Source organism: Malus sylvestris, chromosome 14, assembly GCF_916048215.2.
Source record: "Malus sylvestris chromosome 14, drMalSylv7.2, whole genome shotgun sequence".
NCBI classification, from domain to species: Eukaryota; Viridiplantae; Streptophyta; class Magnoliopsida; order Rosales; family Rosaceae; genus Malus; species Malus sylvestris.
This window is the reverse complement of record NC_062273.1, coordinates 29,894,232-29,919,610: the sequence shown is the minus strand read 5'-3', so window position 1 is coordinate 29,919,610 and position 25,379 is coordinate 29,894,232. Positions and strand designations below refer to the sequence as shown.

The 25,379-nt window shown below is 39.1% G+C and overlaps 3 protein-coding genes and 1 pseudogene across 12 annotated transcripts; all 4 read left to right on the top strand.

Annotated features, from left to right (window-relative positions):
• Positions 1-261: 261 nt before the first annotated feature.
• Positions 262-12,515, top strand: LOC126599933 (bifunctional D-cysteine desulfhydrase/1-aminocyclopropane-1-carboxylate deaminase, mitochondrial-like). Of its 10 annotated transcripts, none has more exons than XR_007615312.1 (17): positions 262-560; positions 667-732; positions 1,119-1,313; positions 1,387-1,497; positions 1,839-1,930; positions 2,409-2,501; positions 2,659-2,716; positions 2,800-2,913; positions 3,050-3,147; positions 3,251-3,493; positions 3,847-4,106; positions 4,677-4,846; positions 4,957-5,217; positions 5,312-5,408; positions 10,810-11,001; positions 11,212-11,326; positions 12,192-12,515. XR_007615312.1 is itself a non-coding variant. In XM_050266412.1 (10 exons), the coding sequence occupies exons 1-10, from the start codon at positions 303-305 to the stop codon at positions 3,453-3,455; spliced, it is 1,290 nt and encodes a 429-aa protein (XP_050122369.1). In that variant the 5' UTR covers positions 262-302; the 3' UTR covers positions 3,456-3,640. The 10 variants fall into 10 exon arrangements, 1 of the variants encoding a protein (XP_050122369.1); XR_007615313.1 differs by having other exon boundaries at positions 4,672-4,846; XR_007615308.1 differs by having other exon boundaries at positions 3,847-4,265.
• Positions 12,516-13,739: 1,224 nt separating this feature from the next.
• Positions 13,740-17,401, top strand: LOC126599931 (glutamate decarboxylase 4-like). The gene is made up of 6 exons (XM_050266411.1): positions 13,740-13,953; positions 14,083-14,287; positions 15,617-15,817; positions 15,928-16,396; positions 16,599-16,651; positions 16,776-17,401. Exons 1-6 carry the CDS (start codon positions 13,865-13,867, stop codon positions 17,268-17,270), a joined length of 1,512 nt encoding a protein of 503 aa, XP_050122368.1. The 5' UTR covers positions 13,740-13,864; the 3' UTR covers positions 17,271-17,401.
• A 708-nt stretch (positions 17,402-18,109) lies between these two features.
• Positions 18,110-20,971, top strand: LOC126599930 (pentatricopeptide repeat-containing protein At1g73400, mitochondrial). The gene has a single exon (XM_050266410.1). It carries the CDS (start codon positions 18,361-18,363, stop codon positions 20,146-20,148), a length of 1,788 nt encoding a protein of 595 aa, XP_050122367.1. The 5' UTR covers positions 18,110-18,360; the 3' UTR covers positions 20,149-20,971.
• A 565-nt stretch (positions 20,972-21,536) lies between these two features.
• LOC126599932 (DNA polymerase epsilon subunit B-like) lies at positions 21,537-25,028 on the top strand (annotated as a pseudogene).
• The last annotated feature ends 351 nt before the right edge of the window (positions 25,029-25,379 follow it).

The following is a 25,379-nucleotide window of genomic DNA, read 5'->3' as shown; positions in this document are numbered from 1 at the left end:
ATAATCATTTTTGGTAAAGAGAAAAAGAGAAATAATTCTATTAGCTAAAATGGTTATTGAAATTGGTATAATTTCTCATTTGTCTTTTTATCTGAATTTGTTCTCCGAAAATTATTTTGATTTTTCAAAAAAAAATTGTCGATAATTGTTTTTGGTAAAGATAAAAAGACAAATAATTCGAAAGGATAATTGTTTTTTGGAAAAAACGAAAAAAAAAAAACACTCCAAAGGAAAGACGACAAAAAAAATGGCGTCAGAGAAATAGAGTAGATACAGAGAGCATGGAAATGGAATGAAAAGAAATGTTGGTTAGTCGCAGCTTCCTCTTCTCTCCGATTAACAAACTCACCGTCTTCTCCCAATCCCAACCCCAACACACTCGCCTTCTCTTACAGTCTCATCGGATTCACACTATGGCAGCGGAGGCCGCCACCACCAACACCTCCAATACGACGGCGAAGGCCGCGGGGATGGACTTCCTGACGAAAAAGGTCTACACTCCTCCTCCTTGGGCGTCCCACATCAACCCCATCCCTTCTCACACCTTCTCTCTCGGACACGTAAAAACCCAATTCTCTTCTTCATCTGCTCATATTTGTCCATGCGATTACTGTTTCTAATTGTATTGATTACTGATTAGCAGCTGATTTGTGTTTGTTATCGCAGCTTCCGACTCCAATTCACAAATGGAATCTTCCCAATTTGCCCCCCAACACTGAGGTCTGGTTAAAGGTATTTTCTTTTACTTTTTTTCTCTCTGGTATTTGATTTCCTATAGAAAAATACCATTTGGGTTTTATCATTTTTGTGATATATAATGATTCATGTACACTTTGAATTGTTAATTTATTACTGATGAATGCTCAAATCAATTTAGCTTTCACTCAATCAAATATCGAGACTTTAACGGCGAATTTGATGAAAATGTTGCATCTTTTGTTGAAGTTTATAACTTTATTGAAACTTCAGAGCTGGATTTGTGGATTTTATGCCCCCCATGACTTATGTGTAGAATTATAGTTTGCAATTTTTGAGGTGTAAATATATGAGTTGTTACTTTGGTTTTATGTCTTCACTTTCCTGGTTTTACACTGACAGAAGTATTTGCAAATATCTAGCGTGATGATCTTTCGGGAATGCAACTGAGCGGTAACAAAGTCAGAAAATTGGAGTTCTTAATGGCAGATGCGGTAGAGAAGGGTGCGGACTGTATCGTGACGATAGGGGGCATCCAAAGCAACCACTGTCGTGCAACTGCAGTGGCTGCCAAGTATCTCAATCTTGACTGCTATCTCATTCTACGTACTTCAAAGGTTGATTTATGTCTCTAAGTTTCACGACTTGTTTTTATAATCAAATTGCTTAGTGCCTCTTGACCTATTGCAGGTTCTTGTCGACCAAGATCCTGGACTGACTGGCAATCTCCTGGTTGAGCGTTTAGTTGGAGCTCATGTTGATTTAATTTCAAAAGAAGAGTATGCAAAAATCGGGAGTGGGGTATGCTAGTTTTTCCTTTCTTGTCAACAGTGTCTATTTCTTTTAAATTTTCCTTTTAATATTTTTATGGTTCAAGTCTGAAGTTGAAAACAGTGATCACTGGCTAAGTAATTCTATTAAGACTTGGTTGTTATGAACTGCATATCAAGTTATCTTTCTTTTTTAAATGGTCCGTCGCTCAACAGATTGGGAAGAAAGAGCATACAACCAGTTATCTTACCGTTTTACCATTTTGTATTTCTTTTGGGGTCAAGAACATGTATTTCTGATATTAATGAATTTATATATTTCGATTTCTATTACTATAGTGATTTTGATTCTTATATTAAATTTGGTCCCAGGTTCTCACTAATCTCTTAAAGGAAAAACTACTAAAAGAAGGAAGAAGGCCATATGTTATTCCTGTTGGAGGATCAAATTCCCTCGGAACTTGGTGAGATTGGGTTTGTATTTCGATTGAAATCTTCATGGCTAGTCTGTTTTGTGCAAAACTCTTTTTGTACACTTTCGTATTTATTTTCTCTATTTTCTTTCAAGTGCCATATCTATTCTTCATTAATTATTTTGGGTTCCTAAATTGGATGCAATATCTTTGCTTCATATTGGAAATGAGAAATCTTTCATATTTTTTTTGACTTTTCAAGCTTTAATCTGTATTTAGTACTGGTAAATGTTCTTCACAATAATCCATGATGACTAATATCATATGGTATAAACCTTATATTTGGGGTCTTCTAAATGAGAAGGAGGGGCGAGGGTTTTGAGGTGTCAGTTTCTCATAATGGTTTAATGTTTTTTTAAGGTTATAAAGTTTGAAAATCCAATATTCCTTGATTTTGTGCTCACTGTTGATCATAATAGCTGTCGTTTAGTTTTTGTTGATATCACGTTGTGTATTTTATTATATTCAGGGGCTATATTGAAGCAATACGTGAGATTGAGGAGCAGCTTCGGAGTGGAACAGACAAAGTAAAGTTTGATGATATTGTGGTTGCTTGTGGCAGGTTCTCTATGCCATCTCTTATTTTTTATTGGATTTAACTCCAATTTATTTTTGTGAAATGGAAAGATAGTGCATATATGTCACCCTATAATTGTTTATGTCGATTGTGATTAATATCACTTCCCCCTAATTAATGTTTTTATTTTATCGATTTCCAGTGGGGGTTCAGTTGCTGGTTTGTCATTGGCTTCTTGGCTCAGTTCGTTGAAGGCAAAAGTATGTCATTAGCTTCCTTTGTGTAGATAATCAATTCGCTACTCCTGACGTGTCATGTAATTATTTGTTCCTTTGCTCTGCAGGTTAACGCATTTTCTGTCTGTGACGACCCTGATTACTTCTACGACTATGTTCAAGGCCTACTTGACGGGCTTGAGGCAGGTGTTGATTCACGTAATATTGTTGACATTCAGAATGTGAGTATCATATCAGATTAGTCTGTTAATTCATAGTACATATTCTTTTGAGGCTGATCTTACTATAATGGTTGCAATTTATATCCTAAACTGTAAACTCCAAAAAAGGAAGTAATTATATATTGTGGTTCGACAGGCCAAAGGTCTGGGCTATGCAATTAACACCTCTGAAGAGATTAATTTTGTCAAGGAGATTGCTGCGACCACTGGGATTGTTCTTGATCCAGTTTACAGGTCCGTAGCAGTATTAGTTTCCACTTTGTTATTACCAAAATTCATGAGTGTACTTTATATTTCCAGTCAAGAATTTTAATCAATTACTGTGTTCCTCGTACAGTGGCAAAGCTGCTTATGGAATGATGAAAGACATGGCTGAGAATCCAAAGAAGTGGGAAGGAAGAAGGGTCCTCTTCATACACACAGGCGGGCTACTTGGGTTGTACGACAAGGTAGAACAGATGGCTCCATTGTTGGGAAATTGGCGTCGGATGGATGTCAACGAATCTGTTCCTCGGATTGATGGTCTCGGGAAAATGTTCTAAGGCTCGAGATAAATCAAAGAAGTGCTCAGTTTATAAGGGTGAGATCAAAATCCTCAAATTGAAGTGTATGCTGTACTGAAGGATGCATAAGAAATTATCTCGTATTAAATAAGAGTAGTTGTATTGGAGATTTGTAATTCCTTGTGCTCTGATGCATGTTTGTTAATGGAAATATGATTGTTGTTTGTGTTGTGTCTATCTCTCTATCTAATGTTGTGAATTGCAATTTTACCTGTTGCTTAAGAATCCGTCGTCCAATAGCGTTCCCCCTATTTTGGACCAATAGTTTTTCCCTATTTTGGACCCTATTGAATTCCTATTTATAGAATTACACGATCACATTCCTAAACAATATTTACTCAAAGAGGAGAAAAAAATCTGTGTTACTCAGAGAACAGAGAATAGTGTAAAAGAGAAAGCAGAGACCATGGATGCAAAGAGAGCAGAAACCATGTATAAAATGACATGCCTTGCAGTCGCAGCTTCCCCGTTCATCCGATCAACACAATGGAAGTGGACGCAGACACCAACAGCTCTGACACCGCTGTGAAGGCGGTGGCGATGGACTTCCTGACCAAGAAGGCCTACGCTCCTCCGTCTTGGGCATCCCATATCAAGTCCATCCCTTCTCACACCTTCTCCCTCGGACAAGTAAAACCCATTTCTCTTCTTCCTCTGCTTTTATTTCTCTACTATTTGATTACTGTTTCTGTTTGTTATTTGTTATCCCCAATAACTTTCTAGTTTCCAACTCCAATTCATAAATGGAACCTTCCCAATTTGCCCCCCAACACCGAGGTCTGGTTAAAGGTACTTGCTTTTGCTTTTTTCTCACTGGTATTTGATTTCCTACACAAAATCCCATTCGGCTTTTGTAAATTGTGTGACTTTTGGGGTCTGTTTGGAAATGATTATCGAACGGCTAAAAGTGCTTTTCTGAAAGCCAAAACGCACTTACTAGCTACGTTTGTTAGAAAAACTTAGAAGTGCTTTATGGAGAAGCGCCTTTCTAGCATAAGCACTTATGAGCCAAAGTTCTTTCTACAAATGCAGTCCTAAACAAGCCCGAAGCTCCACCTAATCAAATATTGAGACTTCTGAATAAATACGCTGCTTTTTGTATGCAAGTTTTCTTAATCAAAACTTCGATAAGCTCTTTTCGAGGTGTAATTCATTGATTCGTTGTGAATATCTGGCGTGATGATCTTTCGGGAAGGCAAGTGGGCGGTAACAAAGTCAGAAAATTGGAATTCTTGATGGCCGATGCCGTGGCAAATGGTGCAGACTGTGTCATAACGATAGGGAGCATCCAAAGTAACCATTGTTGTGCAATTGCAGTGGCTGCCAAGTATCTCAACCTTGACTGTTATCTCATTCTAAGCACCCCTAAGGTCAATTTCCATCTCTTGCTTTTACTGCTGGTTTTCAAGTAAAAATATTCTTTTTAATCAAGTAAGTTATTCCGCACACTCTTTGCTTAATGCATCTTGATGTACTGCAGGTTCTCTTGGACAAAAACCCTGGACTGACAGGCAATCTTCTCGTCGATTGTTTGGTTGGAGCTCGCGTTGTATTTGCTGCAAGAGAAGAGTGTGCAAAAGTCAGGAGCATGGTGTGTTGTGTTTCCTTTCTAGTCAGCATTGCCTTTTTTATTGGTTCAATAGCAGTTATGTTGAAGTACCCGGAGCCATTTACGTCTAAAGTTCGGATTGGTGAAGCTTATCAAGCAGAAGTTCCTGACTGGTGTGATCAAAATTCCTAAGTATGTCAATTGTTTCTTGTTCTGTTCATCTGTTGTGGTAGCTAGTACTATCTGTTTAACTGAGTTTTTTTATAAATTGAGTTTAATATTACAGGACTCCACTGTCTGAAGTCGAAACAGATGACGGGGATTGTTCTGTTGCTGTTGTTTTGGACCCATCTCCATCTGATTGTGCTGGCCCTCCTCCGCAGGTAATTTAATCTTCAACTGGTTGCATTCTCTCAACAACAACAACAACAACAACAAAGCCTTTTCCCACTAAGTGGGGTCGGCTATATGAATCCTAGAACGCCATTGCGCTCATTTGTGTCATGTCCTCCGTTAGATCCAAGTACTCAAGTCTTTTCTTAGGGTCTCTTCCAAAGTTTTCCTAGGTCTTCCTCTACTCCTTCGGCCCCGAACCTCTGTCTCGTAGTCACATTTTCGAACCGGAGCGTCAGTAGGCCTTCTTTGCACATGTCCAAACCACCGGAACCGATTTTCTCTCATATTTCCTTCAATTTTGGCTACTCCTACTTTACCTCGGATATCCTAATTCCCAATCTTATCCTTTCTCGTGTGCCCATACATCCCACGAAGCATCCTCATCTCCGCTACACCCATTTTGTGTACGTTGATGCTTCACCGCCCAACATTCTGTGCCATACAACATCGCTGGCCTTATTGCCGTCTTATAAAATTTTCCCTTGAGCTTCAGTGGCCTACGACGGTCACACAACACGCCGGATGCACTCTTACACTTCATCCATCCAGCTTGTATTCTATGGTTGAGATCTCCATCTAATTCTCCGTTCTCTTGCAAGATAGATCCTAGGTAGCGAAAACGGTCACTTTTTGTGATCTTCGCTAGATTGCTCCGGTCATTAGTGTGGATAAGTATATAAATGGATAGAGATAGGAAAGCAAACACAAGATGTACGTGGTTCACCCAGATTGGCTACGTCTACGGAATAGAGGAGTTCTCATTAATTGTGAAGGGTTTACACAAGTACATAGGTTCAAGCTCTCCTTTAGTGAGTACAAGTGAATGATTTAGTACAAATGACATTAGGAGATATTGTGGGAGAATGATCTCGTAGCCACGAAACTTCTAAGTACCGGAGTATGGTATCGTCTTGACTTGCCTTATCTGTCTCATAGGTAGATGTGGCATCTTCTCTGGAAGTACTCTTCCTCCATCCAGGGGTGGTATCTGTAACTGGTGGAGATGCACAAGGTAATGTATCAATTTCACTTGAAGCTTACTTGTAGTTTCATGCTTGGTCAAGCGAGATACAAACCATGTAGTAGGAGTCCCCCAAGTCGCCGAGCTGGGGGATCTGCTGAAAGAGGTGACAGACAAGGTAAGCAATCAGAGCTCCGGCTGATTGTTCACAGTCTCCCTATCTTGCAGGCAGCATGAAGGATAAAGAGAAGAAAAATGAGGAGAGATGATATGGGATACTTTTGCTTTTGAAGAAGTAACTTTCCACAGGCTTATTCTTGAACTGGGCTGGAGGGTTTTCTGGTTTCCTCCAGAGTATAAGGCCGACTGAAGAATTTGAGGGTCAAAACAAGTCCATCAAATCTAGAGTATGTTCGACCCTGCTGATATGGGATACTTTTGCTTTTGATAGAGTAGTGGATGTATCGGCACGTGTGCTGTTACGCTTGTCTCCACATGCTTCCTTGTATCATTCTCACTTGCCCTATCTGTTCCTCAGGCAGATGCGGTATCTTCCCTGGAAGCATAAGATGTTGAAGATGAGTACTCGAGAGCAATGCCAGGTAAGTAATCAGGTAAGGGGTTCCAGGCAGTCAGTTCCTGGCTGGAAGCTTGATTCCAAGTGCTGACTGATTGCTCTCTTTCTCCTTGTCTTGCAGGTAAGAACAAGGCCAAAGGAAAAGACAGGGAAAAAGCATGATATGGGATACTCTTGCTTTTAACCCTGATGATATGAGATATTCTTGCTCTAGTATAGCTTGTTTACAGAGGTATTATCGGGAGGAAAGAAAGCTGAATATTTCGAAAGGCTTTGTTGGGAGTGCCCTCTCAGATAAGAGAAAGAGTTGAGCATTTTTGCAGGTCTGTCTGTCCGTTAGGGATGGAAGTCGACATATATAGGAGTCTCCAACATCAAGTAATAATGCTATTCCTTTACCCTGCTTGGTTATAGCACGGTAGTGGGGGCTGCCAGCTTCACATGTTTTAACTCTGTCAGAGCACTTTGAAAAAGTGGTTTGTGGTATCTGGAAAGCTGATGCTGCGTGTGAATATTACAGACCTGTCGGGGGTCTGGCTCTCGAGATTCGGAGAACGATGCCTCTTCGATTTTTGAGAAAGCAATCCTGCTGGGGGTCTGGCTCTCGAGATTCGGAGAGCGGTGTCTCTTCGATTTTTGAGAAAGTAATCATGTTGGGAGTCTGGCTCTCGAGATTCGGAGGGTCGTGCCTCTTCGATTTTGGAGCAAGCAATCTTGTTGGGAGTGTTTTCTCGAATGTGAGTAAAGGTTGGGCATGTTTGCTAGTCTACCTTGCCACGAAGCACAGAGGTTGACACACAGGGACTTTCCAATTATCCAGCAGTGGTACTGTTCCTTTACCCTCTCTTCGATTTTGAGAAAGTAATCATGTTGAGAGTCTGGCTCTTGAGATTCGGAGGGCGGTGCCTCTTCGATTTTGGAGCAAGCAATCTTGTTGGGATTGTTTTCTCGAATGTGAGTAAAGGTTGGGCATGTTTGCTAGTCTACCTTGCCACGAAGCACAAAGGTTGACACACAGGGACTTTCCAATTATCCAGCAGTGGTACTGTTCCTTTACCCTCTCTTCGATTTTTGAGAAAGTAATCATGTTAGGAGTCTGGCTCTCGAGATTCGGATGGCGGTGCCTCTTCGATTTTGGAGCAAGCAATCTTGTTAGGAGTGTTTTCTCGAATGTGAGTAAAGGTTGGACATGTTTGCTAGTCTACCTTGCCACGAAGCACAGAGGTTGACACACCGGGACTTTCCAATTATCCAGCAGTGTTACTGTTCCTTTACCCTTGTGGGTAATAATATGGTAGCTAGACCTTCAAAATTTATGTGTCTAAACTTTGTTAGTGTTGTTTCTTTGCAATTCTTTGGTACCCATGAGCTACTGTTGCGTGTGGGAAGTGGGTGATTGAACAGTACGATTCATGTGCTTTCTACTTCGCCAGAAATCTTCGACAGAATGCCCATAATTTCCGCAAAGCTGAGTGTGCGTGTGACAGGTGCTGACAAGGCTGGAAAAGTAGGTGCCTCTTCGATTTCTGAAATCGGCCCTCGTGGTCTCTGAGCAGCCCAGCTTTTGAGAAAGCAAGCCTCTTCGATTTCTGAGATCGGCCTTTGTGGTCTTTGAGCAGCCCAGCTTTTGAGAAAGCAAACACCTCTTCGATTTCTGAGATCGACCCTCGTGTTCTCTGAGCAGCCCAGCTTTTGAGAAAGCAAACGCTTCTTCGATTTCTGAGCATGCGCCTCTTTGATTTCTGAAGCTTCGTCGAGTGCAGATTTTTATAGGGGCTGACATTAAGTTCCAAAGCACACTTGAATATCCACCAGTAGAAGCTCCATTCTTGCACTTCTAAGATCTTGATTTGTCTGACCTTTTCTCTCTTCAACACCTTTGAAAATGTCTGGCCCCTCCGACCGTCGTTTTGACTTGAACCTTGTTGAAGAGGCAGCCCCGCCTTCTCCAGACAACATATGGCGCCCATCTTTCGTCTCCCCTACTGGTCCTCTTACCGTTGGGGATTCCGTGATGAAGAATGATATGACCGCTGCGGTAGTGGCCAGGAACCTTCTCACTCCCAAAGATAACAGACTACTTTCCAAACGGTCTAATGAGTTGTCTGTTAAGGATTCTCTGGCTCTCAGTGTTCAGTGTGCAGGTTCTGTGTCTAATATGGCCCAACGCCTATTTGCTCGAACCCGCCAAGTTGAATCATTGGCGGCTGAAGTGATGAGTCTCAAACAGGAGATTAGAGGGCTCAAGCATGAGAATAAACAGTTGCACCGGCTCGCACATGACTATGCTACAAACATGAAGAGGAAGCTTGACCAGATGAAGGAATCTGATGGTCAGGTTTTACTTGATCATCAGAGATTTGTGGGTTTGTTCCAAAGGCATTTATTGCCTTCGTCTTCTGGGGCTGTACCGCGTAATGAAGCTCCAAATGATCAATCTCTGATGCCTCCTCCTTCTAGGGTTTTGTCCAGTACTGAGGCTCCGAATGATCCCCCTCCGGTGCCTTCTCTTTCTGGGGCTCTACCGACTGCTGAGACTTCTCCTAAGCAACCTTTGTGAAGGCTCCCTCTTGTTTGTTTATTTTGACTCAAGTATATGTACATATTTGTAACTTATCGGGGATATCAATAAATAAGCTTTCCTTCATTTCAACGTATTGTGTTAAATACACCAAAGCCTTCTTCGCTAAGTTCTTTGAATTTTCTTTTGTTGAAGCTTGTATGTTGAAGCTTTGTGAGTGGAGCATATAGGTTGAGGTAGTGTTCCCTTAATTTCCCGAGTGAGGAAAACTTCTCGGTTGGAGACTTGGAAAATCCAAGTCACTGAGTGGGATCGGCTATATGAATCTTAGAACGCCATTGTGTTCTGTCCTGTGTCATGTCCTCCGTTAGATCCAAGTACTCTAAGTCTTTTCTTAGGGTCTCTTCCAAAGTTTTCCTAGGTCTTCCTCTGCCCCTTCGGCCATGAACCTCTGTCCCATAGTCGCATCTTCTAATCGGAGCGTCAGTAGGCCTTCTTTGCACATGTCCAAACCACCGTAACCGATTTTCTCTCATCTTTCCTTCAATTTCGGCTACTCCTACTTTACCCCGGATATCCTCATTCCTAATCTTATCCTTTCTCGTGTGCCCACACATCCAACGAAGCATCCTCATCTCCGCTACACCCATTTTGTGTACGTGTTGATGCTTCACCGCCCAACATTCTGTGCCATACAGCATCGCCGGCCTTATTGCCGTCCTATAAAATTTTCCCTTGAGCTTCAGTGGCATACGGCGGTCACACAACACGCCGGATGCACTCTTCCACTTCATCCATCCAGCTTGTATTCTATGGTTGAGATCTCCATCTAATTCTCCGTTCTTTTGCAAGATAGATCCTAGGTAACGAAAACGGTCGCTCTTTGATATTTCTTGATCTCCGATCCTCACCCCTACTTTGTTAGTCCAACAATGGCACTGCACAAGTAAATCTTGCATGTCAATTGTATATTTATTCAGCAATCAAGAAAGTTGAAGGAAAACGATTTCTGCACGCCCCTTCTTTTTCTTCTCTGGAATCCTGTTTATTTCTGTCTGTTGATTCTCTTTTGATTTATTCAATCAAAAGACGGATGGGAGAGAAGGGTCACATCCTAAGTTGAAACGAAAATCGCTTCCTAAGTTGAAACCATAAAAGATAGCTTGCTTGCTTGATTGGTTTGAAGTTTGAACAGAAGAATTTGATGACATATACTAGTCTAGATGATCTTGCATCTTCTTCAAGTAGTAACTTTTCCTGTTTTACTTTGTTCATGTGGATTTAACAATTGCTTATTTGTACTTGCCTTGTTTGCATTGCTGTGTGTAGATGGCATCAGAAAATGGCATTGCTTCTAGAAAGAGAAAACTAGAAATGGTGGAAAGCCCCAGAATTAAAAGTCTAGTGAGTGATGAAATTGAGGTTCCACCGTAAAACTGATTGGCAATATGGGGAGTAGTCCAAGACCATATAAGCACATAGCAAACCTTGTTCCTCACCGATGTGGGACAACTCTCAACAGTGAGTATGCATACATACGTAGGTCGAACCTTTTTCTTCGTACATACGTAGAACCTTTTTCACTTAAGGGCGCTAAATAGGTAAGAAAACACGTCTTAGTGTCTCTTCATTGCCTGTTCAGCGTCCCTTAAGCGAAAAAACATCTATCTTCCATTGATGATTTTTGAAATTAGAAAGTTTATGAAGTGAAATCTTCTCTTATTTGTCCAGTTTTGGCACACTACTCATGTACGGATCAGACGTTAAAGGAAGAAATTACAAAGTTTCTGTATCTGTATGAGTATATGCCTCCAAACTCCAAACTCCAAATTACGAATACAAAGTGGTAAGTGATTTTGGGATCACAGGTGAAAACCTTCTGCATTTGTATTTAAGCCATAGGAATTAGAACAGAAGAGTGTCTTTTTAGTTTTTCTTTTTCTTGCTTTTTTTTTAAATTTTCTTTTTATTAAGAGGAGAAGATTCGAAATTATTATAATAATTAAAAAAAGTAAAAAATTTCGAACCACATAAATAAAAATTCAATATCCTATCTATTAGGATATTGGACTACCACGTGAAGTGTCTTTTAGTTAGCAGATAGCAAGCCTTCCTCCCGTTTTTCACATCTGTTGTGAAATTAGTTTAATTTTTTATTTTTGGTTGGTTCGGGTCCCTGACACTGACTCACTGGTGGGGCCAAAATTTGCAATCAAAGTTATGATAACGTGATGAGAGAAAGTTTGTAATCAAAATTATTGTGATAAGAGAGATAGAATAAAGGAATATACTTTTGGTTACAAAATATGATTTTCCCAAACAATAATATATGAAAATTTTACTCATCAATAATTATGATATTTGCAAATTACTGAATTAGGTCGATTGCTTGGTATGGCCTACCCTCTGTAGAAACGTAAGCTATACATGAACAATGTTATTTTTCACGAGAGAAATTTTGATTGGACACTCAATAGGACAGCTCATATAAGAGGAGAAATTAACACAATATAGCGTTTTTGTCGCTTAATATTACAATTTAATAGTATTTCTCTCAATTTGTAAGTGAAATGTTTTATATTCCATTATATTATTACGGTTAGTCTAGTCTTTCATCTATTTAGTGTAGATAATATCATTTATTGATGTGTTTACTATTATTAGTTAGCAAAATATAAAAATCTTACAGTTTTGTGATAAGTGTTTTACAGATAAAGCGATTCAAGCGTTGTTTACCCAAGTTTATGTTTTATTGCTCGAAGTGTCCGTCAAACGAATCATAATCGTAATGTACGTGGAGAAATGAGAGCGCATGAGAAGAGAAAGCCAAGCCAAAAGCCATCTTCCTGTCCAGTGTCCACCACCAGTCGGTCAACTTCAATACCAACAGCAATTCTTTCCTTATGCTTCTTTGCTCCCTTGTTTTACTTCGCTTTCAAGCAAAAATCGTATTGAATTGTGTAAAGACGATAAGATTATATAGTTACTGGCTTATCGGGTCCGATCCGATCAGGGGGCCATATGCCATTACTCCATTTCTCCTTAGTTGTCAAAGGTTTGCGCTGCACCTACACGTTCCATTTCTGGACCACTTCGGAGTTCCAAACCATTTGCCACGTCCTTAAAGCGATTCATACCTAATCAGATGTTAACTACTACTTAACTTTGTGATTTGCCAACTTCGTTTGATGTGATTAACTTAAATCTTATTGCATAATTACAATTTACTATAAACTATAGGAGCTGTTTTAGACGAGGAATATAAAATTATAACAGAAATAGTGTGTAATGATTATGTTGAAGTGTCTTTAATAGCGCCTTAAACCAACTAGTTCATGCATTGTAATTTATAGTTGAACTAAAAATGTGGATGATTTAAAACTTGGAAGTATCCCGAAAAACTTGAGTAGGACAAAAGGCCACTTTGACCCCACTCTCACCACAAATATTTTAAAAAGGGTAATGCAACGAAGATTAAATTAATAGATAAAATTTATAAATTAAATAACATGGAAGTTGATGATTGGTGCTTAAACGTTGATAAACATGTTCATTTCATATTAATGACTTGTCATTTAATTTGTAAATTTTGTTTATAAATTTTGTTTTTCTAACATTACTCTTTTGAAATTGTGATAATTTTTTATTGGACGGCCCTACAAGTTTAACCGTGAGTCCCTATCGGAAATGCCCTCATAACCTATGAAAAATGGGGCCACGTGGGCTTCACTGTCATCGATTTAATCCAATGAATGAACTCCACGGATGCTTGAAGACGTTATGTTCGGAATAATTTTAACCATTAAATTTCATCAAATCCACTCAATCAATGAATTCGGATATTTGAAATTTGATCAAACGGTTAAAAATAGAAAGCCCATTTAAAAGTTATAATAATTTTAACAATTTTGATCTAATTTTAAAAGCTCTAATTTATTAATCGGATGAATTTGATAGAATGAATCCCAATAGGATCACTTTCCGTTTTGTTCTCTCTACCGACACAAGGTGGATAGAAAACAAGCAGGGTAGGGTAGGGTGGATGAGTCGATAGCGATGTGTTTTTTTTTTTTTTGAAAACTCGATAGCGATGATTTAATCATTAAGATTCCCTTAAAATAATGCATGGGTAAAATGGCCAACTCGCCAAATATTTTCAGTACGTGTCCTTTTTCTGCCATACGTTACGTGCTTCAAGACGTTATGCTTTTATTACTTTCCCGACTTGCTCCTTATTTATCATAAAGTTTTGAGATAATAGTATAAAACCATCTACTCCTCAGTTCCTCCTCCCTCACAACCTTCAGCTGCAACTGCAACAAGGCTTCATATTTTTGTTCCCTATTTTCTTCTTCTTTCTTCCTAAATTTAACAATTTATTGAGATGGTGATCTCAACGACTTCCGCTGAGCGTCATGGAGAGCAGGTGAACTGTACCTTTGCTTCCAGATATGTGCGTAACGTCCTCCCTAAGTATGTTTTTCCACTCTTTAATTCCTTACTTCCCTTGTTTTTTTTAATAAACACTAAGTAATATTAATGAAAGCTAGCGAGTTTTTACCAAGAATTAAGCAATGCGTACGTGTATGTGTAATTGTGTAGGTTTCAGATGCCGGAGACGTCGATGCCAAAGGACTCGGCGTATCAGATAATAAACGACGAGCTGATGCTGGACGGGAATCCGCGGCTGAACTTGGCGTCGTTCGTGACGACGTGGATGGAGCCTGAATGCGATCGGCTGATGATGGCTTCCATGAACAAAAACTACGTCGACATGGATGAGTACCCTGTTACTACTGAACTCCAGGTCAGCTCATCCATCTATCATCTCTTTTACTTTTACGGTAAATTTTTTTATGTTATCGGTTGTACATTGCATTCGTCTTTGTTTTATTTATTTTTTATCTTTCGTCAGTGATTTGACGAAAGAAATATACAACCGGTTGCATGAAGAGTCTCTCCTAGGTATTTCTTCACTACTCATTATATTAATATTAATTATAACAAAGTTAACTTAATTTGCAAACAAAATTAAACGCCATCTGTCGAGATCTAGGAAGTATTGGAGCCAACAGGATCTTCTCCGGATTTTTTGGTGAGGATTCTAGGATCTGTAAATCGTGTCCATTCATCATATATTATACGGTCAGTTTTTATTAAGTACTGTTTAATAAAGATATTAAAAATAATTTTCGACCACATAATGTACAATAAACGTACACAATTCATGGATTTTCGAAATCTTCATAAAGAGGATCCAGCGAGGATCCGGACTCGTATTGGAGGATGCAAGTCAACAGAAATATTACTTATAAATTCACTCGTGTGGGTCCAGAATGTAGTATATATGGGTGAGAGGATTAGGGCTGGGGATGCGATAACAAGAACCCAGATCTTCTTCGGATCTTAAAAAATTGAGCCTAAGGATCAAATGATTTAGACCGTTAAAATTTGATCAAACGGTTACAATGTATAACTTTTAGAGGGACCTCTTGTTTGTAGTTGTTGGATCAAATTTCAACGGCCCAGATCATTTGATCCTTAGGTTCAGTTTTTGTAGATCCGGATAAGATCTGGGTTCAGATAACAATTTATCATGTACACATGTTCTCTCTGTCACTCTTATGATCAATTATTTTTTTATTTAACATAAAAAATAAAGATTAAATAGATGCAAATTATGATATTTTAACCTTATTCTTTTTTAGACGAAATTCTTGTTGATGTTATTGATATTTTGATCTTATATTTTTTTAGTAAGCAACTTGTGTAAATGTTAATATGTTATCAATAAACTTGACTGTAATTTTATGTAAAAGAAAAATGCAGCTTCATTTGTGAGAACTACTATAACTAAAAGGTTACTAGTTAGATATTCAGCTTCGAAATTTTGACATTGTAGGTAACTTTTTACTCTTGTTGTACAACGATAAGATAAAAACAATCAAATGGAACTTCCAAGGACGAAGATTATGTTTGCACAACAATATGCTTCTAACATTACGAGAACATAAACCTAATAATTTAAGTTAAAAGTTGTAGGATGATAAGATTATGGTAAATGTTTATTGTCCCAATTCAAACTTGCCATTTCTTGGTAATGTTGATATTTCTTTCTGTGGCTCTTTCAATGTAGAATCGTTGTGTGAATATTATCGCAAATCTGTTTAATGCTCCCATTGGAGACGGCGAAACTGCTGTTGGTGTGTCAACAGTAGGTTCTTCAGAGGCAATGATGCTGGCAGGCCTAGCTTTCAAAAGGAAGTGGCAGAACAAGAGAAAATTAGAGGGAAAGCCTTTTGATAAGCCCAACATGGTCACCGGAGCTAATGTGCAGGTCAGATTCTTACTCTGATGACTTACATTTACGGGTTGTATTCAATTGAGATTTCAAAAGATTATTGATGCATTCCTAATATTATTTCTCCATCAAAATATATTCCGCAGGTTTGTTGGGAAAAATTCGCTAGGTATTTCGAAGTTGAACTGAAGGAGGTGAAGCTGTCGGAGGGATACTACGTGATGGACCCTGCGAAAGCAGTTGAGATGGTTGATGAGAACACTATCTGTGTTGCTGCTATTCTAGGCTCAACCCTAACAGGAGAGTTCGAAGACGTGAAGCTCCTTCATGATCTCCTTGTTGAAAAGAATAAGCAGACGGGCTGGGACACTCCCATTCATGTCGACGCTGCCAGCGGAGGCTTTATTGCTCCGTTTCTGTATCCCGAGCTCGAGTGGGATTTCCGCTTGCCGTTAGTCAAGAGCATCAATGTGAGTGGTCACAAGTATGGCCTTGTGTACGCCGGTGTTGGGTGGGTTGTATGGAGGAGTAAGGAGGACTTGCCGGACGAGCTTATATTTCACATCAATTACCTTGGATCTGATCAGCCCACTTTCACCCTCAACTTTTCTAAAGGTACTGAATTATACATAATCTATCAATTTGCTATGTAGTATGTACAATTACTTTGCTTTTGGGTCTCAAAAACACTTTTTGAAGATGCGCCGGCTACCATGTGCATCCTGAGGAAACAGTTTTATGTGCTTCTACCTGTACAATCAGTCCCTAATCGATTCCCTAATTTTCATTACATACTGTGTAATATGTTGTGCTGTAGGTTCTAGCCAGATAATTGCTCAGTATTATCAGTTCATTCGACTCGGTTTTGAGGTAACTTTTGCTACCATTTCATACATAAAAACCTACGTCAGTTAAAATGTTCTCCGGTTTGATTTTACGCAAAATGATGTTTTATTGTCTGATTAATTTGTGTCTCTTTCCCTGTATGTGTTAGGGTTACAAAAATGTGATGGAAAACTGCATGGAGAATACAAGAATGCTGAAACAAGGACTAGAGAAAACAGGGCGATTTAAAATTCTCTCCAAAGACATAGGAGTGCCACTCGTGGCCTTTTCTCTAAAAGACAGCAGCAAGCACACCGTGTTCGAGGTAGCAGATAGTTTGAGGAAGTTCGGATGGACAGTTCCAGCCTACACGATGCCAGCCAATGCGGAACATGTAGCTGTTCTTCGCGTGGTTATTAGGGAGGATTTCAGCCGGGGCTTAGCGGAGAGGCTCATCTCAGACATTGACAAAGTTATGAGGGAAGTAGACACACTCCCGAGCCAAGTGTCTAGCAAAACTGCCCATGTCACGCCTACTGTCGATGAAGTAGTCCGTGACAGCGAGGTGGCTGTGAAGTCTACTGTTCATAAGAGCGAGCCAGAGGCTGAGCAAGAGATAGTGTCGCGCTGGAAGGGGATTGTGAAGAAAAGAGGCGCATGCTAGGCAATATTTTTAGGAGTGATTGTGTTTGGTTTCTTCAATAATTAAGGATTGATTTGATTTGCCTGTGTAATCATAAGGACAGATTTCTACTTTATTAAAGTTTCACAGAAAGCACTTTTTTAACGTACCAATTTTTTTTGTTTCATAACCACTTCAAAAACAATATCCGAACTATTGATGACTCTAAAGTTATGTTTGGTATCTAATAATAATGGATTGGATTTGATAACTCGTTAGATTTAGGTGATGTTGAAAGAAAAACTACTGGCTCACTTCCAAATTTAATTCAAGTTAAAGTTAGAAAATTAATTAGTCATGAAGAAAAAAATCCCTACAAATTGCAGGATATAACACCTTATAACTAATTCATTCCTTCAACTTTTTGTCCATTTGAGATTTTCCTCTAATAGTAATCAAAAGATGCCTTCTCGCCGCTCTCTTTCTTTTGCCGAACAAATTGAAGAACCTAATGAATCGAACTCAGTCCATTTTGAGTTGGAGGCAAGAGCTCGTTTGACACTTTGTTGTTAACGTATCGTATTTTTTAATAGGGAAATGATAAACACACGTCTTTTTTCTCTTCATGCACATTCTTGTTTAATTATGTTCGTTATTTTCGTTTGATTTATTCAAATTGATGGAAAAAAAATAAAGAAGACTGTGTAAGGGACTTAAAAATATGTGTGAATACCAGCTCCCTTCTTAATCAAATGAGTTATCTAATCTTAGCCACTAAACAAGGAGTGATAAGACAAGTACGTGGGCAAATGCAACTGGATCCTGGTGGACTACGTTGGGCTCCCAGAGCCCTAAACGCCCAGGCCCACTAAAAACACCCCCTCACCGAGTCACTGCCCAGTGCCCTGCAAAACGGCCATCTTCTGCTGAAGAGCGAAGACTCTCTCCCTGTTTCTCTGCAAATCCTTTCCCCTTCTCTCCCTCTCTCTCAGAAATTGTTACTGGGTTTTTTTGTTTATCGTTCTCCAACTTACTCACTGGCTCTGGGTCTAAGCCAAGGCGCGTAAAGAGAAAAAGTTGCAGAGTTGGCATCCTTCCTGGTAATCTTCTCCCTTTCCTTTTCTCAAACAATATGCTGTTCCAATCTCTTAAAACTTCCTTGTCTTCCACGCGAGGCGTATATTTCATCAATATGTTCACTTCTAAGAATCTCTACTTATCCCTCCCCTCCAAAGCTAATATCTTTGGATATGTGATATCCCCGATTGAACCCATATCAAATTTTCGAAATTACGTGCTCTCTGCGTTTTCATGTTATCATTCCATGCCATTTCTAGGGACCCCATGTTTGAATTTGGTTAAATTATCGCAACCCATCAATGTTCTTGCAAGATTTAAGGTCACTGCGCGTCCTTTTTGTTCAGAAATCGTTGCAGTAGGTCAAAGTTTGGATTTTGATGGGGTTGGTGGTGAGGAAAGGTTATTAGGAAGTGATGTCGATAAATTTTACGAGGTGATTATGGATAACTCTTACTCATATTGTGATATGGAGAAAGCTCTTGATCAAGTTGGTTTACCATTGACTACTCCATTGGTTGTTGGAGTACTTGATAGGTTTCGTTTCGAGGAGAAACTAGCATTTAGGTTTTTTATGTGGGCAGGCCGCCAAGAGAATTATGTTCATGAATCTGCGGCATACAATATTATGATTGATATATTGTCGTGCACGAGGTATAAGGTGAAGCAGTTTCGAATTGTTTGTGATTTACTGGATTATATGAAGAGGCATGACAAGAATAAGGTTCCCGTTGAGGTTCTTTTAAAGATTTTGAAGCAATACACGGAAAAGCATCTCACCTATCTGCAGAAATTCGCCAAGAAGAAGAGGATAAGGGTGAAGACGCAGCCGGAAATCAATGCCTTGAACCTGCTGTTGGATGCTTTGTGTAAGTGCAGTCTGGTTCAGGATGCTCAAGACATGTTACAGAGGGTGAGGAAAAAGGTTAAGCCTGATGCTAATACATACAACATTTTGTTTTTCGGTTGGTGTAGAGTTAGGAACCCGACTAGAGGAATGAGGCTACTGGAAGAGATGATCCAAGAGGGTCATACGCCTGATAATTTCACATACACTACTGCCATTGATGCCTTTTGCAAGGCAGGGATGGTTTCCGAGGCCGCTGAACTATTTGAATTCATGCGAACGAAGGGTTCTACACTTTCTTCTCCCACTGCAAAAACTTATGCAATTATGATTGTGGCTCTTGTCCAGCATGATAAAATGGAGGAGTGCTTCAAACTCCTGGGACATATGATAAACAGTGGTTGTCTTCCTGATGTTTCTACATACAAGGAGCTACTTGAAGGGATGTGTTTGGCTGGGAAGGTGAATGAGGCTTACAAGTTTTTGCAAGAGATGGGAAACAAAGGTTACCCTCCTGACATAGTTACTTATAACTGTTTTCTCAAGGTCCTTTGTGACAATAAAAAGAGTGATGAAGCACTTAAGCTTTACGGAAGGATGATAGACGGAGGTTGTATGCCTAGTGTGCAGACTTATAACATGCTGATTTCAATGTATTTTGAGATGAGTGATCCTGACGGAGCATTTGAGACTTGGCATGAGATGGATAAGAGGGGCTGCGCACAGGACACTGATACTTACTGCATGATGATTGAAGGGCTTTTTGATTGCAATAAAGTGGAAGATGCATGTTGCCTATTGGAAGATGTCATAAACAAGGAAATGAAATTGCCATATAGCAAGTTTGACTCGTTTCTGATGAAGCTTTCAGTGATTGGTGATCTTCAATCGATTCACAGGCTTTCGAGTCATATGAGAAAGTTCTATAATCCTTCCATGGCAAGACGTTTTGCATTGAACCAGAAACGGAAGAGCATGAGTTTGAGAGAGAGCTAATGAAGTTTGTACCTATTTGCCTGATAATTTCTTTCAGACTGTCTAATTGAATGGAATCAAGAAAGGAATTGGAAGGAGCTTGAGCACAATAGCAAATTCTGAAGGTGATGTTTCGAGATAAAATATTGTTGCTGTACCAGGTCAGCCATGCCTCAGACTGGAACTGGAATGAATGCAGTTCGATACCAACATGGAGATTTTCCACCAAGTCCCAAATATTGTGTTTCGGGTTAAAAGACTGCAGAGCTGTCTGTCTTGCAAAAGGAGTAAGGAAGCAGGCTTAGTAGTGCTGCTAGTTGAGGGTGATGCGAAGGTGACGAAAATTCAGATGGAGAACTTGTGTACGGGAAGCTGCATGAGGCACCCTCTCAAAAGGTGGGAGCACCGGTGGGTCTCGGTGATACAATAATACAAGGGGTCTCAGGTCTTGTGTGTGGGCGCATGGACATGTGGTCCGGCTGCCAGACACGAAATTTTCCCCAGTTGGAGGTAATTACATGAAGAGTAGAATTTGTAAGAAGAGGGAAGTTAACGTTAAGGGAGCTTGTTTAGCGGGCGTTGTATCTAATTTTAACGAAAAGGGGAAACAAAAAACACAAGTTGAAGACCTTGAACTATAAAACTACACCTCATTTTTTGCGGAAATGAAACTTTTTGTTTGTTTGGTAGGAGATATCTTCAAATATTGAGAAGATAGTACTACTCACTGGTCTACGGTTTGATGATATTTCTCTTCACTTGGAAGTGAGAGGTCTTAAGTTCGAATCTTGTGGATGACGAATTCAATACCAAATTAGGTTGCCCATTGTGTAGCTTTGACGAACTGCTCCTCCCCTTAGTGTAAAAAAAAAAAAAATCAATTTATTCACAAAAAAGAAAAAGTACTACTCACTGTTCGCTTGTTGGTTGTAAAAACAGAACTTCAAATGATTCATTAAGAACTTCAAACACTATTCCATTGACAAATCTCATAAATTAAAGTTTCTAATGTTTCCAAAAAAAAGATAAAGTGAAAAACCCTTTTGTTATCATGTTTTTAAATTTAAATTTAGGGTGATGCTATCCACACAGGTTTTTTTTTTTTAACCTTCTACACACTTGTTATGAATTTCTGTTATAAAAAAAAAAATCAATTTATTCACAAAAAAGAAAAAGTACTACTCACTGTTCGCTTGTTGGTTGTAAAAACAGAACTTCAAATGATTCAATAAGAACTTCAAACACTATTCCATTGACAAATCTCATAAATTAAAGTTTCTAATGTTTCCAAAAAAAAGATAAAGTGAAAAACCCTTTTGTTATCATGTTTTTAAATTTAAATTTAGAGTGGTGCTATCCACACAGGTTTTTTTTTTAACCTTCTACACACTTGTTATGAATTTCTGTTTTTTTATTTTTTTATATTTTAATTCATTTAATTTGACGATCGAAAAGTAAAATGAGTGTTTGAGTAATAAAAAGAGATGTGGAGTAGCTCTGCTTCACAAGTGGATATATTTTCCCGGCTCTCGTGGAAAAAGAGAGAAGAAAGACAGTTTCCCGCCCAAAACTAGTAAAAGCCGAAAGCCCATACCGAGGTTTTAGCAATCGGAACTAAGAAAGAGATGAGCAGTTTGGGGAGGAAGAAGGTGCAGAGGAAGTGCAAGATCAGAGGGTAGACGCTTGACCAGGACGCCGTCGACGAGATCCTCTCCTTCGCATCCAACTTCGAAGACTGTGCTCCCGACGACGACGCCATCGATCTCCTCCTTGACTTCCTCCAGACCCAACCCCGTAATTCCCCCAACTTTTTTTCTTTCAATTTTCACCATTTCTTCACAAAATCAATCATTTTCAATTTCCCTTTTTCTTCCTAAACAAAAGATTGTGCCTTTTTCTTTGGGATTGCAGGAAAGGACAAGGAGACGGTGCACCGCCTCGTTACCAAACTGTCGCGTGCTGACGCGGCCATCTACGACGGCGATGATGACGGTGTTACTAGTACATCTGAACCTGATTGGCACATAATTGATACCTTCAAGGTCCCAAAGTTCCGATACGATCCCATCAAGAAAAGTTTTTACAAGTACGTCTCTTTTTTGCCAACCAATTCTTTAATTCTTTGTAATGTGACTGTGTTTTTGAACAGGCTAATGTGCTTTTCTTTTCGTTTTTCGGGTTGATTTTTAGGCATGCTGGGAGATTACCTATTCATGGCGAAGCATCTGCCAAATCGGCACTGTACATGGATAGGTTTCTCTTGCTCTCCCAGATTATCTCTCGCCATAAGGAGTTTTCCAGACCAGCATTTGGTTCTAAATCGTCGGATTCAGGTAGCCGCGAGGTTGGTACTCACATTTTCTTTCTTTGAGTAAATCTGATTGGAATCCTTTCGTAAGCGCCAAGGTTGAATTGAATGAATTTTTATTTATGACATGCTGGCCAGATATCTCCAATTCAGTCTCTGATTGGGCAAACCGGAAGGAGATGGGTGATGGGACTGATATCTCAGTTGGAGGATGGTCTTTTTTACTTGGAAGACCTTTCTTCGTCTGTGGAAATTAACTTATCGAATGCAATATCCTTTACACACTGTAATCATTGATAACCTCAGTGTTGATTTTATGAGAGGCATTGATTCCGTATCTTTTTTTTATAGAGGCTCAGTTGTGCGATGAGTTATGGCTATCCCTGAACTCGTGAAATACAAAGTTGAGGTTCTGTCAAATGTAAAGTATGAAATAATCATTTTCTTTGACAATCCATACCAGATAACTGCAGGGTTTTTCGTGGAGAACACAATAGTTGTTGCAGAAGGTGAGATGCTCTTAGAGTGTGTCTTTCAGGTTAGCTAACATCCTTTTCTTCTCTATGCTCTTAAAAAAAAATTGCACATGCTTTTATGAGAATTTAGTTTTAAAAATACCAGTACTTAATATCTTGTAATTCCCAAGGAAGAACATTGCTCCTTCTCGGAATTAATTATTTTCACCTAATATGGGGCTGAATTAACATATCATAATGTGGTAATCGATTTAGCTAATCTGGACCAGATCAGTGAATCTTAAAAGTAACTCGAGTGAATTTGTTTCTCAAGAGATTGTATCAGGCATCAGGCTGCTAAATTTTTTTGTGAAGGTGATTACTTGTGGATTTCCTCCGCTTGAGCCCAGACACGAGTCCCTCCAATTTATTGCAGGGAATGACTTTTTTGGAAGTAGTTCACTAACAGAAGAGGAGACTGTATCCTAAAATTGTTGCAGTCTTTTGGACATGTTCAAAATTTTGTAAATATAGCTGGTAAAATTGTTGAACCATATAGACTAGCCAAAGGTTATTATGGATATATAGTTTCCTTTACACTTCAAACAGCTCAGACTTGCAAAGTTGGACAGCAGCTAATGACAATGTTGTCATACTATCTGACATTTGACTCGACAGTGAAGAGGTGACTAACATTCTTTTTCTTATGAAAGATGGTAAAAACTTATATATTCTCAGAGTTTCTCGACATTACATCAATAGTTCTTTTCTTATTTGACAAGGCGATGGGAAAGCTAGGGACGGTCCTCAGTGCCTTTGAGGATGAAGAATTTGCACCATGCTTATTTGTATTCATGGGGAATTTTTGCTCTCGCCCATGTAATCTTGCTTTTCATTCTTTCTCCAGTCTCAGGTGAGGAATATTTCGTAAGATTTATTTTGTGAATCTGGATAGTCTTTTCTTTCCTACATCAGTAAAAACAATAGTGAGCTCCCTAGACATGCAGGTCGCAGTTTGGCAATCTAGGGCAGATGATTGCAGCCCATCCACGGCTAGCAGAGCGTAGTTGTTTTCTATTTATCCCAGGTCCTGATGATGCAGGTATATGATGCTTGCTTTAACATGCTGCTCCAAAGAAAGAAAAGGTTTCTTAAAAAAGGGGCCTAGAGTATAGGTGCATTCTTCATCACTTTCTACTTTTTGACAATTTCAGGCCCTTCAACAGCTCTGCCCAGGAATGCTTTACCAAAATATTTAACGGAAGAGCTTCAAAATCACATTCCAAATTGCATATTTTCCAGTAATCCTTGCAGGTATGTGTTTTCTGGACACTGATTCAGTTGGCTACAATAAATTCCAAGACAGAAGAATTTATTTCTCCCCAGGGTACCTTGTGAGTCTTGAGATACAAAGTTTCTCTATTGTGCTTGTATTTTCAGTTGTCCTGCTACTAAATGACTTCCCCTTCTTGAATGCAGATTAAAGTTGGGTACCAAGGATGTTGTATTTTTCCATCAGGATCTTCTGTACAGAATGCGTCGTTCCTGTCTGGTTCCCCCTTGTGCAATAGAAACAGATGATCACTTTGAGCATGTAATCTCTCTCCCTCTCTTTCCAACTATTTTTAATATATCGTTGACTGACGTGCATCATCACTAGGAAACTTAACAGGTTCTCAATTTTTTCATTTTGTCACAGCTGTTGCTACCATAGCCCATCAATTTCCTACACCTCTTCGGGACGCCACAATAGCATCTAGAATTGATAACACAACGGCACGTGTTTTAAATTTTTGACACAACATTGCTTGATTAGTTTTGGGAACTGCCGCCTTGGCGTGACTGTTTCATGTAAGTCCTGATTTAGAGGTACCACTTTATTTGTATTTACCATCATGAATCATGATGTTTTGACCGGAACATCAAAATCAGAGATAGGAAGGGCACAGATAGATAAGAGTAGGGTTTTACAAACAATTACATTCTTTGTGGAAATACAACGTGGCAAAAAACTGAATATTTCAAACATGCACCGAACTTGTGGCCCGAGCTAGTTTCATTGAATTTAGAGCTCACTATGCACTTATCATATGTTTTAGGTGAATTTTGAGAAGGAATGCTAAGTTTTTAACTTTTCACATAGATTTTAGTATTATACCAATTTTTGTTTTTCATTTATTTAATTTCTTAGCATTTTGTTTAAATTGATGATGTGAAAAATATGAGACATGTTTTCAGGTAGCGTAGAAGTTACACTTACAATATTAAGACCAAAATGTGACAAGTTGTTTTGGAATGTGATTGAGGACATATCAAAAGACAAATTGATAATTTCAAAACTTCATAATGCAATGTGAAAAAATAAAAATAAAAAATAAAAAAAAATAAAGTGACCTATTTTAAAAGTTACTTCAAATTTGAAAGTTATAAGATGTAACTCTTGAATTTACCGAGGTTACATGTTGTAACTTCGAGTAAACCCGAAGATT

Bases quoted from the DNA above. Each gene is read 5' to 3' on its own strand.
- LOC126599933 (XM_050266412.1), top strand. From the start codon at position 303: ATGTTGGTTAGTCGCAGCTTCCTCTTCTCTCCGATTAACAAACTCACC. The intron at 2,717-2,799 runs GTATGTCATTAG...TTTGCTCTGCAG, and splicing joins TCAGTTCGTTGAAGGCAAAA to GTTAACGCATTTTCTGTCTG. The intron at 2,914-3,049 runs GTGAGTATCATA...GTGGTTCGACAG, and splicing joins ATATTGTTGACATTCAGAAT to GCCAAAGGTCTGGGCTATGC.
- LOC126599931 (XM_050266411.1), top strand. From the start codon at position 13,865: ATGGTGATCTCAACGACTTCCGCTGAGCGTCATGGAGAGCAGGTGAAC. The intron at 13,954-14,082 runs GTATGTTTTTCC...GTAATTGTGTAG, and splicing joins GTGCGTAACGTCCTCCCTAA to GTTTCAGATGCCGGAGACGT. The intron at 16,397-16,598 runs GTACTGAATTAT...GTTGTGCTGTAG, and splicing joins CACCCTCAACTTTTCTAAAG to GTTCTAGCCAGATAATTGCT.
- LOC126599930 (XM_050266410.1), top strand. From the start codon at position 18,361: ATGCTGTTCCAATCTCTTAAAACTTCCTTGTCTTCCACGCGAGGCGTA.